The sequence below is a fragment of the Trichechus manatus genome, unplaced genomic scaffold (genome assembly GCF_000243295.1).
Source record: "Trichechus manatus latirostris isolate Lorelei unplaced genomic scaffold, TriManLat1.0 scaffold00176, whole genome shotgun sequence".
Taxonomy (NCBI): domain Eukaryota; kingdom Metazoa; phylum Chordata; class Mammalia; order Sirenia; family Trichechidae; genus Trichechus; species Trichechus manatus.
In genome coordinates this window covers 2,634,862-2,653,721 of record NW_004444112.1, presented here as the reverse complement: position 1 = coordinate 2,653,721, position 18,860 = coordinate 2,634,862, and the positions used below count along the sequence as shown (strand labels likewise).

The 18,860-nt window shown below is 49.3% G+C and overlaps 1 protein-coding gene and 1 long non-coding RNA gene across 2 annotated transcripts; one reads left to right on the top strand and one right to left on the bottom strand.

Annotated features, from left to right (window-relative positions):
* Nucleotides 1-248: 248 nt before the first annotated feature.
* Nucleotides 249-8,522, bottom strand: LOC101340591 (zinc finger protein 304-like). The gene is given in 7 exon segments (XM_023741240.1): nt 249-2,612; nt 2,615-2,706; nt 2,709-2,754; nt 2,756-4,176; nt 4,837-4,959; nt 5,468-5,594; nt 8,284-8,522. Coding segments are annotated over 7 exon segments (1,854 nt in total). The 5' UTR covers nt 8,302-8,522; the 3' UTR covers nt 249-2,585.
* A 1,942-nt stretch (nt 8,523-10,464) lies between these two features.
* LOC111822426 (uncharacterized) lies at nt 10,465-14,829 on the top strand. Its single transcript, XR_002825693.1, has 5 exons — nt 10,465-10,591; nt 10,904-11,760; nt 12,023-12,121; nt 12,235-12,335; nt 12,977-14,829. It is a non-coding gene; the product is annotated as an uncharacterized LOC111822426 (long non-coding RNA).
* The last annotated feature ends 4,031 nt before the right edge of the window (nt 14,830-18,860 follow it).

Genomic DNA, 18,860 nt, shown 5'->3' with positions numbered 1-18,860 from the left:
TAGTGGCTTAAAACATCATACATTTATTATCTTAGTTCTATAGGTTAGAAGTTTGATATGGGTCTCACTGGGCTGAAATCAAGGGCTGTGTTCCTTTCGGGGGCTCTAGGGGGGAATCTGTTTCCTTGCCTTTCCCAGCTTCTAGAGGCTGCCTGCATTCATTGGCTTCTGGCCCCTTCCTCCATCTCCAAAGTCAGCAACAGTAGGCCAAGTTCTCACATCAAGTCAATCTGACCACCTCTCCTGCCCCCAACTTCCACTTTTAAGGACCCTTGTGATCCCACTGGGCCCACCTGGATAATACAGAATTTCTCCATCTCAAGATACTTAACTTAAATACATCTCCAAAGTCCCTTTTGCTATATAACAAAATATATCCTCAGGTTCTGAGGTAAGCAGAAAAATTACCATACTCTGAATCACCAAACCTTCAAACAACCTACCTCGAATCACTCTGGACTGTCTGATGATACCCATTAAAAACCAAACCCGTTGCCTTCGAGTCGATTCTGACTCATAGTGATCCTATAGATTAGAATTGCTCCATAGGATTTCTAAGGCTGTAACCTTTACAGAAGCAGATTGCCAGGTCTTTTTCCCATGGAGTTGCTGGTGGGTTTGAACTGCTGATCTTTTGGTTAGCAGTCATGTGCTTAACCAAGGAGCCACCAGGCCTACTTGTCTGATGATAAAGGTTGTATTATTTAAACCTTACTATTTAAGCTTACTTCAATCTTTAGGGATCTGTTTATTATGTGGGGTGGGCGGAGGTAAAAATCAGCTCTGTCAGCATGAAGGGTGGTGAATGGTGTATGAGGGTCCCTCCACCATATCTGACTCAAAGTGAACTCTGCACATGCAGGGCCTGACTCTCCACTTCTGACCTTATATGCATTGCTGCTAGTGTCTCCCGTTAAACTGAAGGATACTATGAGCTGAAAGCTGTGACCCACGGACTCCACTCATTCTGAAAAATGGTATTGTTAGTCTAAGACTGTCAAGTTCCTTGGGAGCAGCAGGCAATTGGTCTTATTGCTAGATGTCTAATATTCCCCATAGGTCTTGAGAAGTTGTCTTTTGGGACCAAGCCAGAGTCACGATCCTGAATCTAGACCCCAACAGGCAGGTGTCACCAAATGTAAGACCTACAGTGGCCAGGCAAGTGCCTTAGATGAGTAAATGAGAGGGAGGGATAGACTGGAAAAGAGGGATGTGTCCCAACTACATAGGCAGCCACAACTGCTCCAATACCTGGGCTATGTGGGGATGTAATGTGATGTCACTGAACGTGGAGTTTAACATAATCAACACTTATGGGTGGGTATGATCTGGCTCAAGCACACTATTGGATTCTTCTTGTTTGCCATTGTCCCCCTCATTCCCTATGACCTCAAGCCTAGTGTTTCTGTACTCATTTATGGTTCTGACTTGGCCTTGTAGATGTTATAGTCAGTGACGTCTGCCTATGGATTCTAGACTTCAGGGGCAGGTCACAGGAGACAGCTACCCCACAACACTGTAGAGGACTCTCAAAGGTCCTTGGGAACAAGGGACCCGACTCCTCCTGCTTTAAGAACTACTGGAGATTGCCACACCAAATACTCTTTGGGATAAGCTCTGAGTCCAGTAGATAATCCTGGCATCTGGGACATAAGATCTGGCCCACAGAGACCTTCAGCCTTTCCCAGGAAGATCTGAGCTGCAAAGCACATTAGGTTAAACTAGACTGAAAGCTGGTCCCTGTCATCCTGAAGTTGCCCATGAGGCATATGAAGTGGCTCCCCTCAAAGCCCTTTACCCACTTCATGCTGGCAGAGCCTAATTCTGTTCTCAACCCTTCCCCACACACAATGGATGGCACTCCCAGAATTAAAGACGGCTTAAACCATAAGGCCTTTATTATTACACACTCTGGAGCAGTGTAAGGCAGGCAGTTCCAAGGCTGGGTATTTAGTGGCTGGACAAACCCATTGCAGGTGTCATCTGTAGACTCAACAATGCCCATGAAAAAGGGAAACCTTCTCTGGGAGTCCTGAGCAGACTCCAATTCAGATTCTCATGGACAGAAGTAGGTCAGGGCAATACCTAAACCTTGGGAACAGGGGAAAGTTGAGAAATAAACTCACTCCAAAGGGCTCACATCATTTATGGTTTCCTCCAGAATCAGAAAGCGAGCACAGAGTTCTGCCCTCCCTGAGTATGCTGAGATGACAGGCACACACTGTGGAGACCTGCCAGATGGTAAGGTGAAATGGCATCTACCATAGGCACTGTCAAGTGATATATCTGACAAAGGACATGAGCAAGTTAGAAAGTACAATGTTGCTCCTGAAAGCTTTACACGTAACTGGCACTCATGGACAATCTCTCTAGTGAGGTATTGGGCTGTATAAATTTCCGTTTTTGGCTGATGGCATCTTCACAAAAGTTCTTCATAAAACTTTTCTCAGGAGTGAGTCCTTTTATGCTGAACAGGGAGAAAGCCACAGCTAACTGCTTTCCCATATTCACTGCACTGCTACGGCCTTTGTTGTGACCTTTCTGGTGCTGAATGAGGCTGAAAGATTTCCCCATGTTCATTGCACTCATAAGGCTTTTTTCCAGTGTGAACTTTCTGTTGCTTAGAAAGGTTAGAGCTGTAGCGGAAAGCTTTACCACATTTGTTGCACTCATAAGTCCTTTCTTTAGTATGAACTCTCTGGTGCTAAGGATAGAACTTTCACTGAAGGCCTTTCCACACTGGCCACACTCATAAGGCCTTTTTTCCAGTGTGAACTTTCCGGTGTTTAGCAAGGTTAGAGTTATAGCTGAAGGCTTTCCCGCATTCGTTGCATTCATAAGGCCTTTCTCTAGTATGAACTTTCTGGTGCTGAATAAGGGCAGAGCTTTGACTGAAGGCTTTCCCACATTCTGAGCATTCATAAGGCTTTTCTCCAGTATGAATTCGCTGGTGCTGAATGAGATTGGAGGGGAAACTGAAGGCCTTCCCACATTGATTGCACTTACAAGGTCTTTCTCCAGTGTGAATCCTTTGATGTAGAACAAGTTTGGAGGTTTGACGGAAGACTTTCCCACATTCACTGCACTCATAAGGCCTTTCTGTGTTGTGAACTTTCTGGTGCCGAGCAAGGTGGGAGCTGTTAATGAAAGCTTTCCCGCATTCACTGCATTCATAAAGCCTTTCTCCCGTGTGTATTTTCTGGTGCTGAATGAAGCTGGAGATACAGCTAAAGACTCTGCGGCACTGTCTGCATTCATAAGGCCTTTCTGTGTTGTGAACTTTCTGATGTCGAACAACATGGAAGTTGCGAGTGAAGGCTTTCCCACATTGTCTGCACTCATAAGGTCTTTCCCCAGTGTGAATTTTCTGGTGCTGACTAAGTGAGTGCTTACGAGTGAAGGTTTTCCCACATTCACTGCACTTGTAATGGGTTTTTCCAGTGTGAACTTTCTGATGCATTCTCAGAAGAGATAGGTAAGTGTAGGCCTTTCCACAATCCTTACACACATAGAATGTTTCTCCAGTATGAGACTTTTGATGATCGGCAAGGGCTGATTTCTTCTTGAAGGCACTTCCACTTGTCGGGCATCTACAGGCTCTCTCTTCAGAGTGAGTTATCAGATGGTCGAGGAGAGCGAAGGCCTTCAGGAAGACCTTCCCACAGTCACTGCACTTGAAAGGCTTCTGTCCAGTGTGGACTCCCTGCTGCTGCTCAAGACTGGAGTTGTGTGGGAAGACCTCCCTGTATTCAGTGCTTCTGAATGGCTTTCCCTCACTGTGGGTGGCCTGGTTCTGGAGGAGGTCATGGCTGTCCTGGACATCCTTACCAAACTCCCTGCATGTGAAAGGCTTCTCTGACATGGGGACACTGAAGCTCTTCACAAATAAAACCCTGTCTTTGTCCCATCTGAGAGGTTTCTCTCCACTCTTGTGCTGGTGAAGGTTTGCATTGATCCAGAAGCCTCTGCCCCATGTCCCACATAGGTACACTTTCTGCCTGGAGTGTGTTCCCTGGTGCTCAGCCAGGTGCCAAATGTCTTTCAAGAGTGGGCCACACATGTCACAGATTTTTGCCTTCTGGGTGGAAGAACCTTCCTCAGGGGTCCCAAACTGGAACAATCCTTCTTTAGAAACACGCTGCTCAAGAGGGGCCTCTTCCACTCCACAGCAATAATCTGAAAGAGAGCAATGCTGGTGAAGTGTATGTAGATTGTGTTGGGAGGGGGTAGCCCCTTTACAAATGTGTTTTGACACATTCAGGAATGAGTCTGTGAGATCAAGTCAGGGTGAGGAAGGGCTAAGCCCAAGGAGGCCACAGAATGAGGGAGGCTTCACTAGGTATGAGAACACAGGGGTTCAGGCTAGGAGGAGAGGCAGGGACTCTAATTAACTCCTAGGTTTTCAGGAGGACCAGAGACAGGCAGGCTGCAGGAAATCTGTCAGGAAAAGGGGGCAAAACCTGGGACAGAGAGTCCTATATACAAGGCCCGGAAAATTCAGTTATTACTGGGTAACAGATTCCCAAAGTCTAGGTGAAGATATACGCATATCTCATAGAACACTGAGATATGGCCAATGTGGGGAGGCCCTGCAAAGGGAGCAGAGGAGGGGGAAAAGGGTGAGAAATGGAGGCCAGGGCGCTGGAGCCAGCAGGGGCTGGAAATCAGAGTAGAAATGCCAAGAAGGTAAAGCATCCAGAATAAGGAAAGAAAGATGCAAGTAAGATGTGGCTACTGGATGTAGCAACAAAACGCTAGTCGACACAGGATAGGTAAGACACAGGACATGATGTGCACCCAGCCCTGATGTCACCTCCTCCCCTAGCTCCCACTCACCAGGCCCAGGCCCCCTCTGGGCCTCTCTTGCTGTGGCTGGAGATGCATCCACCGTGTCAGGCATCCAGGGCTCTCTATCCTGCTCTAGTTGGGCAACCACACAGGACTTGGATGATGCAAGTCCTGGAGGAAAGACAGGATAGGTGAGTGGCCAGCCCCAGCTCTGGGCAACCTACCCTGTGACAAACCAAAGGGAGCTTATGCCAACTTTACAACCAGTAAGAAAACTCAATGTTACAAAATAAGTCTCTGAAAAACTTCTAGGAACAGCACAGTGGTCCCAAAAATAACAATGTTGGTGCCTGCAGTTCCTAGCAGCCTCTCCTGACTGAAAAAGGGGGCAGCACCTGGGACACAAAGATGCCATCAATCTGGACAGACTCAGGCAGCCAAACTGAGGCCCCTGACCCCTGAACCCTTCCCCACAAGGCTTCAGACAGTAGATGTTGGGCTTCTTAGAGAGAAGACCAGGTTGTGCATGCAACCTAGCCCTGCACACACGGTGACTCCAGGGATCCAGAGAAGGAGGTAATACCTGTGTTCTGGCTGTGGGAAGGACAGAGCTCCCCCTGTGCAAAACAGGAAGGCCTGAGCCTAGGACAGAAAACTGAGGTGGGTGTGAGGGCCTTACCCAGTGAGGCCACAAGTGAAAAGTTCTCCAGCATCACATCATGATACAGGTGCCTCTGAGCTTCATCAAGGAGGCCCCACTCCTTCCAGGTGAAGTATACAGCTATGTCCTCAAAGGTCACCCGATCCTGCCATGATGGGGATAGCTAAGTGAACTACACCAAAGGGCAGCAGCATAATGGACAAAAACAGCGCACAAATGAACCCATCCAGACCCTCGGCCCATGAACCAGCATCCCACCACCTCTCCAGAAGGGGGTATCTTCCTCCATGACCCCCAGGCCACCCCCCCTTGTCAAACACATTCCAGCTCACTCTCCTCCCCAAGTCCCAGTGCCACTGGTGCTGCCCTCTCCACAGGATGCCATAGATCACTGTGTCTATCCCTCAGTAGCAAAAGGCAGGTGGGCAGACAGACACCACATAAGCTCTGGGTCTGGCATGCAGGCCCCCACCCCTCCTGCCAGGCAATTTCCCGGGATCCCCCAGATTGTGCCTCCCAGACACTACCAAACTACCTCCCTGCACGCACATCACTCTTTGGACCATTTATCTCCATAACTCTACTGCCCCCCTGCAATGCCCACACAGATGGCATCTCCAGGGTCTCCCACATGCCACTCTACAAATGGTGTCCAGAGCTTGGAGGCTTGGTGAGGGCAACCAGGATCCCATCCCGCCCCAGTCCTGCCTCAAATCTCCAAAGTCCCACCTGCCAGCAGCGCCCAACCCTTCCTTCACAGTTTCCCTACCTGGCCCTGTGCCTAGTCCCAACCCTCAGCCACCTAGAACCACACATGCATCTCTGAGACCCCTAGGCCTCTCTGCCTTTACACATGCTGTCTCCTCCTCACCAGCTACAGCATTCCTCTCTCCTCCTGATGTGCATTCAAAGCCAAGCCCCACCATCTCCCACAGTAGGCTTGGGACTCTCCTAGTTGAACCTGTCTTCCACTGAGCTAATCCACCATCCAGACTGAAACCCCAGACTCTACAGAGAGTGGCTGAGAAAGGACAATGAGTCTGTGTGGTTAGTTGCCTCCTACTCGTAGTGACCTTTGATATAACAGAACAAAATGTTGGCTGTTAGTGCACATCTTCATGATCGTTTGAATGTTTGAGTCCATTGTGAACCTGCACAGGGGTTCATAAGCACGAACCTCAACACCACTGTCATCCTACATTGACTTCCAATGTCTCAGTCTTCATCCCAGGGAGCCTTAGCTATCTGCTGGACCCTCCTCTTCCCACACACAACTTCCCTCAGGATTGCTTCTTCCTTTCATCAGACTCTATGACACCCACCAACCCTGCCCATGGGCCGAGGCCAGCCAATCAGTCCTCGGCCACCCCTACAGGGCATCTGTCACCATGACCTAAAGATGCCCTCCTCCTAAATCTGAACCAGAGCTCCACCTCAGTCCATAGGCTGGCTGCCACCAAATCCCTCCACAGAACTCAGACCTGTGTGTCCAGCTGCCCATTTGATACCTCCACTTAGAGGTCTCTGGGACTTCTCAAAGAGTCAACATGGCCAAAACACACATCCTGAACTTCTCTGAAGTCTGCTCCATCCACTGTTTTCCCCCACCTCAGTAGCTGGCACTTCTATCTAGTTGCTGAGGCCCAAAACCATGAGGTCATCCTTGACTTCTCCCTTTCTCTCTCACTCTCAGCCTCCACATCATAATATCAGATTGGCCTTACTTAAACATATCCAGAGCCCAACAACTATGCGCATCTCCAGAGCCACCACATTTGCCTAGCCACTATCATTACTCACCTGATCTATTATAATAGTAATCTAATCAGCCTTCCTTCTTTCTCCCCCATATCCCCAACACTCTGTTCTCCACTTTGCAGCCAGAGGGAGACTGTTAAGACCTGAGTCAGATCACCTCCTTCATCTGCTCCAAACCTTCCATGGTTCCCACACCCTCAGAATAGAGGCTCAGCTCCTCAGGCTGCTATTCCAGGGCCGACTCCTGCTTCCTGCTGTCTCCACCAGACTTAGTGGAGACCTGTGGCTCCCTGAACACTCCTAGCTCAGCCTCATCTCCAAGCATTTACACATCCTGCTCCATATCTCTGAAGCAGTCTTCCACACCTCCTCCCTTTGGATTCTAGAAATTTGACACCTGCAAATAATCTCTAGGAGGGATACTGGATCGTGGGCTTGGAGTAATCCCAGGGTCCCCAGTAGCGAGGTCAGGGCGGCGGAGTAGGGGGCAAGGAAGAGTGCTGGGATAACCACCCCCCCATACGTGGACTCCGAGTCTATGTGGGTGGAAGTCCGAGTAAGGGTCTGGCGCACCATCCACTCACCTGATCCGGGTCCATCAGTACCGCCGCTGCCGCCAGCTGACACTTTAAGCGGTTCAGGGCCGCAAGAGGAGGTAACCAGGGTGGCTACCACTGGCTCAGGCACCCCCACCCCTGTCCCTACCGTGGGGAGGTGACCGCGGGCTGACTGTCTCACACGTGCCTCAGACTCCACCGTGTAAAATGAGTCCAAGGCCGCAAACGCCCCGGCCGAGGAGCGCGGGGGAACGGGGGAAGCATGGAAACGCCGGGGACTAAGCGGCCCCGGCAGACGCCCGGTGGATACCCCTGTTACAGAGGCTCATGGATCGTTTAAAGGCGCAGAGGTGGGTCTCATCCTGCTCACTGTCATCCCCGGCTGGGTTCCGAAGAGGCATCTGGAAGTGTCCCGGGTTCCCAAGGGCGCTTTACATCGACTGGTCAAGAGAAAGATGAACGCCAACTATGGCGACGCCGGAAGTCCCGCCCTCCACCGATGCAATCCGCAGGACCTACCCTTTCCAGGGTCGTCATTGCCTCATCGCCCGCCACCGACCCATAAAGTCTTCTGGGTAATGTAGTTTCTTCCCAGGGTCCGGCCTGCACTTCTCGTTCTCCATGGCAACGCCCAAGCGGTACCGCGAAAGGCGTAGGGAACCGGTGTCCCCTGACAAAGAGGGCCAGGGGCGGGACTTAGTAGTTTCTTCTTAAAGGAGCCGCGCACTGGAGTCAGAGTTACTATGTGGAAAAGGCAACCAGGATTACTAAACCCTCTCATGGCGCCCATTGCTGGAGGCAGCCGCTACTTCTGCATTCAAGGCCACCTCCCAGCCACGGCCCAACCGGTTTCACCCCTCAGCTCTGCAGTACCACAGAGGGGTCCCAGATGCCTCCATAGGTCTCTCCTTTCTATACATGATGTCGCCGAGCCTGACATGCCCTTTCTGCTTTTCTGACACCCCAAATTCCGTCAAACCCAGCACTTCTGACAAGTTCCCTTCTCCCATCTCCAGATCCCTTCATGACTGACCCCTGTTCAGCATCCCCACAAGGCCTCTCTGCCTTTGGGCTGCTCCCCTAGCCTGGCCAGATCCCTTCATGACTGACCCCTGTTCAGCATCCCCACAAGGCCTCTCTGCCTTTGGGCTGCTCCCCTAGCCTGGCTGACTTTTCCCTTGCACCACAGAGAGTGTCCACAAGGCCTGCTAAGGCCACATGATAGCAAATCTATGAGAGACCAGGCCCTCCATTTAACTACGTCTGGGGTCACTACCCCCAGTCTCAGTCCCAAGACAAACAACCCTCTGGGTTCAGCCCTCCCCACACTCTGCCACCAGCTAGACCCTCTTCAGATCACATGTCCTCTTCTTCTCCAGCCCATCCCTTCTGCCCAGCCCTCCAGCCTCACCCTTGCCGTCCCCTCTCTCCCTTCTGGGCCTGTGTTACTATGATCTTAAGATCCGCCTAAATCTGGTTCCCAGGCCTTACCCTGGACCAGACGACTAGCCTTCCACCCTTTGGACATCTCCAGCCAAGACCCGGCCAGAACTCCAGACCTGTGTGTCCACCTGCCGACATCACCTCTCCACTCAGATGTTTTTGGGCATCTCAGACACAAATCCAAAACCCAGCTCCTCCGTTTCCCTTGGAAAGGGCTGCTCTTTCTCCTCCTCCATCTCCATAGGCTCCATTCTTCCAGCTGCTCATGCCACAATCCTTGGAGTCATCCCGAATCTTCTGTCTCTTTCTCACTCCCCCCGTCCTTACAATCATCAGCAAATCCCACTGGCTCTCCCTTTAGGAGAGATTCAGAATCCGACTACTTCTCCCACTTCCTCTGCCTCCGCCCTGGTCCAGGCTGCCACCATCGCTGCCTCCATTATTGCAGTCATCTCCTTCCTGGTGTCCCCAACTCCACCTTCACCTAGCCCCATCACTCCCTCACACAGAAGCCAGAGGAGTAAATTGTCAAATTCTAGCTCAGATCACATCCCTTTACTTTTCACTCCCCGGTTCCTACTGCCCTCAGAATAAAGGTCCAGCTATTCAGCCTCCATTCCTAGCATGAATCCTCCCCTTGGGCTTTCTGGTCCCAGCATAAGTAAAGGAATTCAGGTTTCCCGAATACCCTCATCTCAGGCTCACCTTCAACGCTTTGAGGGTTCCTTTGCCTGGAACACTCTTCCACGTTTCATCCCATCAGGTGGCAGACGTGGGGTTTTCCACCCGACGCACGCCCCACTGTCCCAGACACGGGGTCTGGGCCAAAAGTGATCCCAGGACAGGCGCCCTCAGTCGCGGCTTTAGAACACTGGGGCTTGGAATCCTGCCGGGTGGGGGCCTGGAGATCCTCCCCCACGTGCGCTGGGTCCACTAGCGCAGCCGTGGTTTCCGACCTGGAGCTGAAGATCCAGCCACGCCCCGGCGCGGGAGTTTCTGCGGACCGCTCCAAGGCTGAGCCTCGGACCCGCCCACCGTATACCGGCCAACCGGGACTCCATTTCCCAGCACCCCTCGCGGGGTCGCTTGGTTGTTGCCATAGAGATCGGAAGGGCGGCCTTAGCTGCAGCTGGCCGCGGTGAGAACTACACTACCCACAAGGCGCAGCGTCATGCGTCCGCATCAGCCAATGGCCAATGGTTGCCCAGTAGAGGGACATTTCCGTGCCTGAGCGCTGGTGGGGACGTGACTTCGGGTCTAGCTCTGAGGTTCTTGCTTTGAGTGTTTGAGCATCTATCCACGCCAACTGGGGTCTCCTGATCGCTGGGCTGGCGCAACGTTCAGACGGCTACAGGCCTGAGCGTCCAGGGCTTAGGTGACGAAAGTGCGTAAGACTGAGAAGGTCCCGTCCTTTCGCACATTTGCGCGTTAGTGCTGGGCCCACGGGGCGAATGTCCCCATCCCCCCCGAACCTCGGTTTCCCTGACAGTAAAATGGGCGCCCCGTGAGGTGTCTTTCGGGGCTCCGCAAACACCTGTACGTCCCCAAGGCCTTTTCAGGAAAGGCGCTCTGGGTATTTTCCCATTTTACGGAGCGGGAGACTGTGACTCAGAGGGGACGCCCACTGCCCTGCGTCATCCAGACGTCGGTGGTGTTTCTTGGCGGTCTACCCTACACGTGCCATCTGTTTCCGCAGGTTGTCATGGCAACAGCGGTGCTACTGAATTCGTCTCCAATGAAGGAAGGATTCCACTTGCAGACACGCGCAAGGACCCCTAACTCCCAAGGTCCTAGAATCCCAACGTTAGTGGATGAGTGTGTGCCATTCCTGTTTCCTTCAGGAAGGTCAGGACGACAAAGGTCATTTTGAGGCTGTGCCCATGTATCCCAGACCAATGGTCTGTATGCCGGTAGAAGGGATGGAATGAGGTGTGCACCAGTCTTTCATGCTTGTTTGTGAGACTGAGCTGGATCATGCAGGGAACCTCAAATCCTTATTATTTAGTGAAAATAGAGAGCCTGAGTGGAGGATTTAGGCTACAATAGAACGTTAAGGAGCTGGGATTTATTCTGTCGTTGTCATTAACAAGTCTTTTGGCTGGTGTGTGAACAGCCTTAGGCACGGGAAAAAGCGGGAGGCCAGTGAGGAACCTTCAGTAATGGACTAGGCATATAATGGCATCCTAGACCAGAGAGGTGGCACTGGGTGGGACTTAGGAAATGAGAGCTATAGAACAAGATGGAGATGGGTGCCCTTGAGGTGGACATAGTATTGGAGTATATGCAGGTGGGTAGGGGAGACTAGGCAGGTCCTGCACACAGCTGAGGTACCAGAGGGAGCCAGTGTGGTGTGCTTTGAACAGAGAACGTGGTAAGGTGGCTGCCTGTGACTGGCCCTACAGGATCAGCTGTCTTCATCATCACAGGGCCTGGTGACTTTTGAGGACGTGGCTGTGCGCCTGTCCTGGGAGAAGTGGAGGCTCCTTAGTGTGACCCAAAGCAGACTGTACTGGGATGTAATGCTGGAGAACTTCATGCTCCTGGCTTCTTTGAGTGAGTCTCCTGCTTTTCTTCTTTATGTGTTCTTTGTCAGAGGAATTGTTGGTGCTCAGGCTGGGCCATGGGCAGTGACCACTGCTCTCCCTGAGCCCCACCCCACACCTGCTGCCCCAGGGTTGTGGTGACCAGGGGAGGGTGGTCAGGATTTTCTCCATCTATCCAGTAAGCCCCTTGGGTTTGTCCATTTCCAGGCAGGGTCACCTGACAGAGGCTGTGACCTCTGTGTACCATGGGTTCTTCTCCCTTTCTCCAATAGGTATTTCCCAAAAGTCGCCTGGTGCCAAGTTCCGAAGATACTGACGTGGTCATTGCTTTCAGGGGCTACTGGGCTATTCCTACAAAACCCTCCTTGAAGGTTCATTTCGTAACAATCTTTTTCCTGTCTGGTAATAAAAATGAAGCAAGCTCTTCAGGGTGGGTCACACACAGACAAGGAAGGGCCCTTACCTGCTGTGTCTTCCTCCACAGGTCTTGTGGCCACTCCACCACACGAGTTCATTTTTCTGGAACGTGGCAAGAAGCCCTGGGGGTCTGGCTGGGAGGATGCAATTCTGGCCATGACAGGAGAGGTCAGGAAGAGGCCTAACCCTGGGGAGTGGGATTTAGGGGGTGGGGCTGGGCCTGGTCTTAGCTGGATTGTGTCTAGCCATTGTCCTGTGCATATCAGTGTCCCATTGCTAAGGTCAGTTTCCCACCCTCAGTTTCACTTTCTTTATGCCCTTCTGGACACCATCCTCTTGCCTCTTCTCCTCTGATGCATGGTCCCTGCCTTCCCTCACCTCACTGGCCTTAAGGTCTTTTCCTTACTTACTCTCCCTATACTGGACCCTATAATGTCAGCTTTTGCTTAACTGTTACGAGATGTTCACATATTTTTAAATAGTTCTCGAAAGCTTAGTACTAAGAGGTAGCAGGAAGTGATATCTGTGTTTGGGCTTTCTCCTGTCTCAAGAGCCATACTGAGTCATGTTAGGAGTGAGCAGAAGATCCTACCAGCCACATTAAATTTTTGACTCTGATCAGGATTGTGTGTACTGTGGTTTTGCTGTACCCTATCCAACACAACAGATTCTTCTTCACCTCAATCCCTGCCCCTTTAGTTTCGCAGTAACTCAGAGAACCACTTCTGGTGTGTTAGACGTTCGTTAGTGATGTATCTGTCCCCTCCCACCTAGTGTGATATGTAAAGAAGGCATTTATCTGCTTTCAGGTGGTTAATGTGGAAAAGAAGATGAGGAGGCACCATCGGGACAGGATGGTTCTGAACAAGTAACATCACGAGTCTGGAATCCTGATGCCATTCTTCTAGCCAGAAGGTCTCCCCCTATAACATGGGTGGTCAGTTTTTCAGAGCAATCTTGTACATGGTGAAACATCAGGGGACAGACCCTAGACAGAAACTGCACGTGTGTTGGGCATGTGGGAGAGACTGCTGGTTCTGCTCAAACCTTCAAGTTAAACAGGGACTTCAGAGTGGAGAGAAAGCTTTCACTTGTGATGAGTGTGAGGCCTCAATTCTGATTACTCATCAGAGGAGCGACACTGCAGGGAAATCCTCCACAAGCAGAGAGTGTGGTAAAAGATGTCCCAGACAGCCATGACTTCCTCCAGCCCCAGGCTACCCACAGAAGCACTGAGTGCAGGGAGGCCTTCCCACACAGCTGTAATCTCGAACAGCTCACAGGAGTACATGCCACACAGAAGCCCTTCCAGTGCAATGACTGTGGGAAAGCCGTACTGAAGAGTTCCACCCTCCTCAGCCACCTTAAGACCTGCCCTAAAGAGAGACCCTCTGTATGCTCTACAGGTGGAAATGCCTTCAAGGAGAAAACAACTCTTATTACTCAAAGAAAAAAAATCACACTGGAGAAACATCCCATGTGTGTAAGGAGTGTGGGAGGGCCTTCAGTCAACCTGTCTAAACTGAAAAGGCATCAGAAAATTTACTCTAGAGAAAGGCCTTACAAGTGCATGGAGTGTGGAAAAACTTTTGGCCAAAGTTGTACTCTGATTCAACACTAGAAAATTCACACTGGAGAAAGGCCTTATGAGTGCAGCAAATGCAGGAAAGCTTTTGGCCATAGATCTAACCTGGTTAAGTGTCAGAAAGTTCACACTGGAGAAAGACCTTATGAGTGCAGTGATTGTGGAAAAACCTTCAGTGAAAGCTCCGCCCTCATATGGCACCAGATTGTCACACTGGAGAAAGGCTATGTGAGTGCAGCAAATGTGGGAAGGCCTTTAGCCACTAATCCCACATAGTTTGACACCAGAAAATCCACACAAGAGAAAGGCTTTATGAATGCAGCAAATGTGGCAAAGCTCCTACTGTGTTCTCCATCATAGAATTCACACTGGAGAAAGACCATATGAATTTAGCAAATGTAGAAAAGCTTTTAGCCAACACTCCACCCTTATTCATCATGAGAAAGCTCATGGTAGAGAAGTCTGTCAAGTATAGTGAGTGTGGAAAAGCCTTTAGCTATAGATCTAACCTTATTAAACACCAAAGAGTTCACACCAGTTAAAGCCTTTAGGAGTGCAGTGAATGTCAGAAAACTTTCATCCAGAGCTGCACACTTGTTCAGCATCAGTGACCACATAAGAGAAGGGCCTATGAGTGCAGTGTATCTAGAAGAAGACAGCTGCCACTATGGCCTCGTTCAACATGAAAGGAATCACAGCTAAGAGAAGCCCTATGAGTAGTCTTTGTGAAATAGCTTAAGATAGAAGGTAAACCTTATGCACCAGAATACCACTCTCCTGAGGAAATAACCCTACCTGTGTCACATGTGTGATGTTTTGTGGTCATCCTACATAAACAGGATGGACCAAAATTTAATTCAGATACCAAAGTTGATGACACTTCACACACTAAGAGAATTCAAGAGAAAGTTTATTACTAGTAGAGGCACTCCTGGGGAGAGCTAGGTAGTCACAGGCAGGTCTGTGCTGGTTTGAGCAAAGCAGAGGGAGTGGGTTGGGCCTTCATAGTGGCTAAGGGATGGGACTGGGGAAAAGTTTCCACTCACAGGCTGAAGATTGGTGAGATTTACATTTCCCACCAGCACCAAAGGAAGAGGCATACATGAAGGCATCTCTATTAGCCTATCTAGAGTGGGGGCAAGTGGAAGGGGGAGGGGGAGGCTTATAAAGAACTCAGCAAACATCAAAGATGGGGTCAGATTCTATTACAGTGGGAAAACCTTTGGAGTCTGTTGTACTTTTATACCTACTGAGAGACCTTGGCAGAGCTCTTTTGTTTTCAGTCCTCTGGCAGGAGCCATTGTCCATCTACCTTCTGTGACACCCTGTGTTTTATATCATTTACGCTATTTATGCTCAGGAAAAGGCAAGGAAATGGATTCTCCCCTAGAGCCTCCAGAGGGGAATGCAGCCCTGCCTACACCTTGATTTACCTTTGGAGCTGTGAGATAGTAAACTTGTGTTTTAAGCCGCTATGTTTGTGGTAACTAGTTACAGCAGCAATAGTAAACTAATGCAACCCCCCTTGGACCTCAGTGGTTTCAGTTCACATACTTCACACGGTGTAACTGCAGGGTCGGTAATGGGTGACAGTGTCTTGCTGGGAACAAGGTCAGTGACCCTGAGCAGTCATCACATTGGATCTCTTCATGATCATGTGTTTGTAACTGTCGCCTGCTGCCCTGAGGGATGGTGGTGAGGGCTTGGCATTGACCCCAGGTGACTACAAAAACCTGAGTGGGGCCCCTTTAGGAAGAAGCAAAGCCCTGCCCTGAACTTGGCAATCTTGGTGCATTATTTCCTTGTGCCCGGGTACAGGGCAGAAAGTACATTACCCAGAAGGCTCTGCCATGCATCTGGCTCTTTTAGCTCTGTTGATAAGTGCCTGGAGGCACCCCACTCTGCCAGTAAGCCTCGGCCTGAAGGCACTCAGCTGTCTCGCTCCATGAGCCAGGAAGCCCACTGTGCCATCTCCTGCCAGTCTCCTGGTTCTGCTGCCACCGTTTCTCTGGCTGTTTCTTGCTGTCTCTCTCCATCTCTAGTGTTGTAGCTCTCTCTCTGTCTTTTGGATCTAGGAGGTTCTCAGCAGAGGAATCCTGGCTTCAAAAGACGTGCTCCACTCCCAGCTCTTCTTTCTTGGTGGTGGTGAGGTCTCCCCTTCCTGCCTCTGGGCTGGCTCATTTTAAGCCTAGCAGGATAGCAAAACTGACCAATCCCCTCATAAGGGTTTCACATGCCATGCACCTTATTTACATTATTAACAAGCTATCCAATTCCCTTGGTGGGATGCAAGCACCTCATTTACATAATCCCACCCAGTCATTTGGTGGGAGCTATAAAGATTATGGCTAGAAGGGCCATATTAAGAAATTCACTGCACTACACTAAAGGAAGGCATTATAAGTGCAGTGATTGTGGGAAAGCTTTCAGCTGCAACTCCAACCTCGCACACCACCAGAGAGTCCACACTGGAGAAAGGCCTTACGAGTGCAGCAAATGTGGGAAAGCCTTTAGCCAAGTCTCCACCCTTATTAAACACCAGAAAGTTCACATCACACCAAGGAAAGGCCTTACGTGTGCGGCCAATGTGGGAAAGCATTGGGAGAAAGCTACACTCTTGTTTGGCACCGGAGAGTTTGCACTGGAGAAAGACGTTATGAATGTAGTGAGTTTGGGAAAGCCTTTAGCCTCAATTTAACCTTATTCAGCACCAGAAAGTTTGCACTTTAAAAATGCCATGCATGTGCACCAAATGTGGAAATGGTTCCAGCTGCATTTCCTGCCGCATTCTGTATGAAAGGATTCACACCAGATAAATACCCTGAGCACAGTGAAAGTGGAAAAACTTTAATCATTTCTACAACTTTGTTCAGCATAAAAGGAATCACAACTGAAAGAAGGCCAAAGGGTGTAGCTTTTGTGAGTAAAACCTTCAGCTATAAGTTCAACTTAATGCACCAGAACACGCACACTGAAGAGATATCGTACAGATGCCACATACATGAAAAAACTTTCAGAGGCTACATTGCAATTTTTGACTTGCCTCGAAATCTGAGCATACCTGTCTCACTGATGGCACCTCTGGCAGAAGACTTTCCCTCTCACCTTGGCTGTACCTTTGTATCGTGGTCACCTCCTACGTGTTAAGGGAAGGTGACCCCTCTGTGCCATAGCTGGGTTAAGCATAAAAACCACCCAGTTCTGGCCAAGTGACTCTGATGGAGTGTCTTCTGGGGGTTTCTAGGGAAAGTTCTTATTCAGGAATATTGTTAAATCTTTATGTACCCATGATGACTTTGTTAATGAGCCCAGGAATCACCTGGCCTTGAAATACCTACCTTGGACTGCTCTGGACTAAAGGTTTTTTGTCTTTGTTTTTTTAAATTGTACATTAAGTGAAAGTTTACAGCTCAAGTTAGTTTCTCATGCAAAAATTTATACCCACATTGTTATGTGACCCTAGTTGCTTTCCCTGTGATGTGACAGCATGCTCCTCCTTTCCACCCTGGATTTCCCATGTCCATTCAACCAGCTCCTGTCCCTTCCTGCCTTCTCATCTCACCTCCGGACAGGAGCCGCCCATTTATCTTGTGTATCTACTTGAACTAAGAAGCACAGTCTTCATGAATATCATTTTATATCTCATAGTCCAGTCTAGTCTTTGTCTGAGGAGTTGGCTTCAGGAATGGATTTAGTTCTGGGTTAACACAGAGACCAGGGGCAATGTCTTCTGGGGTTCCTCTAGTCTCAGTCAGACCATTAAGTCCGGTCTTTTTACTAGAATTTGAGTTCTGTACCCTATTTTGCTCCATCAGGGACTCTCTGTTGTGTTCCCTGTCAGGGCAGTCATTGGTGGTAGCCAAGCACCAGCTAGTTCTTCTGGTCTTAGGCTGATGGAGTCTGGTTTATGTGGCCCTTTTTGTTTCTTGGGCTAATATTTTCCTTATCTTTGGTATTCTTCATTCTCCTTTACTTCAGCTGGGTTGGGACCAATTGGTGCATCTTAGATGGCTGCTCGCTAGTGTTTAAGACCCCAAATGCCACTCAACAAAGTGGGATGCAGAACATTTTCTTAATAAACTTTGTTATGCTGATTGACCTAGATGTCTCCTGAAACCATTGTCACCAGACTCTTCCCCCGGCTACTCTGTCCCTTGAAGTGTTAGGTTGTGTTCACGAAACTTCTTAGCTTTTGGTTTAGTCCAGTTGTGCTGACTTCCCCTGTATTGTGTGTTGTCCTTCCCTTCACCTAAGATAATTCTTTGCCTACCATCTAGTTACTGAATTCCCCTCTCCCTCCCTCCCCACCCTCATAACCATCAAAGAATGTTTTCTTCTGTGTTTAAACCTTTTCTTGAGTTCTTATAATAGTGGTCTCATACAATATTTGTCCTTTTGCAATTGACCAACTTCACTCAGCGTAATGCCTTCCAGATTCATCCATGTTATGAGATGTTTTGCAGACTCATCTTTGTTTTTTATCATTGTGTAGTATTCCATTGTGTGAATATACCATAATTTATTCATTCATCCGTTGATGGGCACCTAGATTGTTTCCATCTTTTTAGTATTGTGAACAGTGCTGCAATGAACATGGGTGTCCATATATCTATTCATGTGATGGTTCTTATTTCTCTAGGATGTATTCCAAGGAGTGGGATTGCTGGATCATATGGTACTTCTATTTCTAGCTTTTTAAGGAAGTGCCAAATCGATTTCCAAAGTGGTTGTACCATTTTACATTCCCACCAGCAGTGTATAAGTGTTCCAGTCTCTCCACAACCCCTCCAACATTTATTATTTTGTGTTTTTTGGATTAATGCTAACCTTGTTGGGGTGAGATGATATCTCATTGTTGTTTTGATTTGCATTTCTCTAATGGAAAACCTGGTGGCATAGCGGTTAAAAGCTATGCCTACTAACCAAAAGGTTGGTAGTTTGAATCCACCAGGCGCTCCTTGGAAACTGTACGGGGCAGTTCTACTCTGTCCTATAGGGTCACTATGAGTCAGAATCAAGTCGATGGCAAGGAGTTTGGTTTTTTTAATGGCTAATGATTGGGAGCATTTCCTCATGTATCTGTTAGATGCCTGAATGTCTTCTTTGGT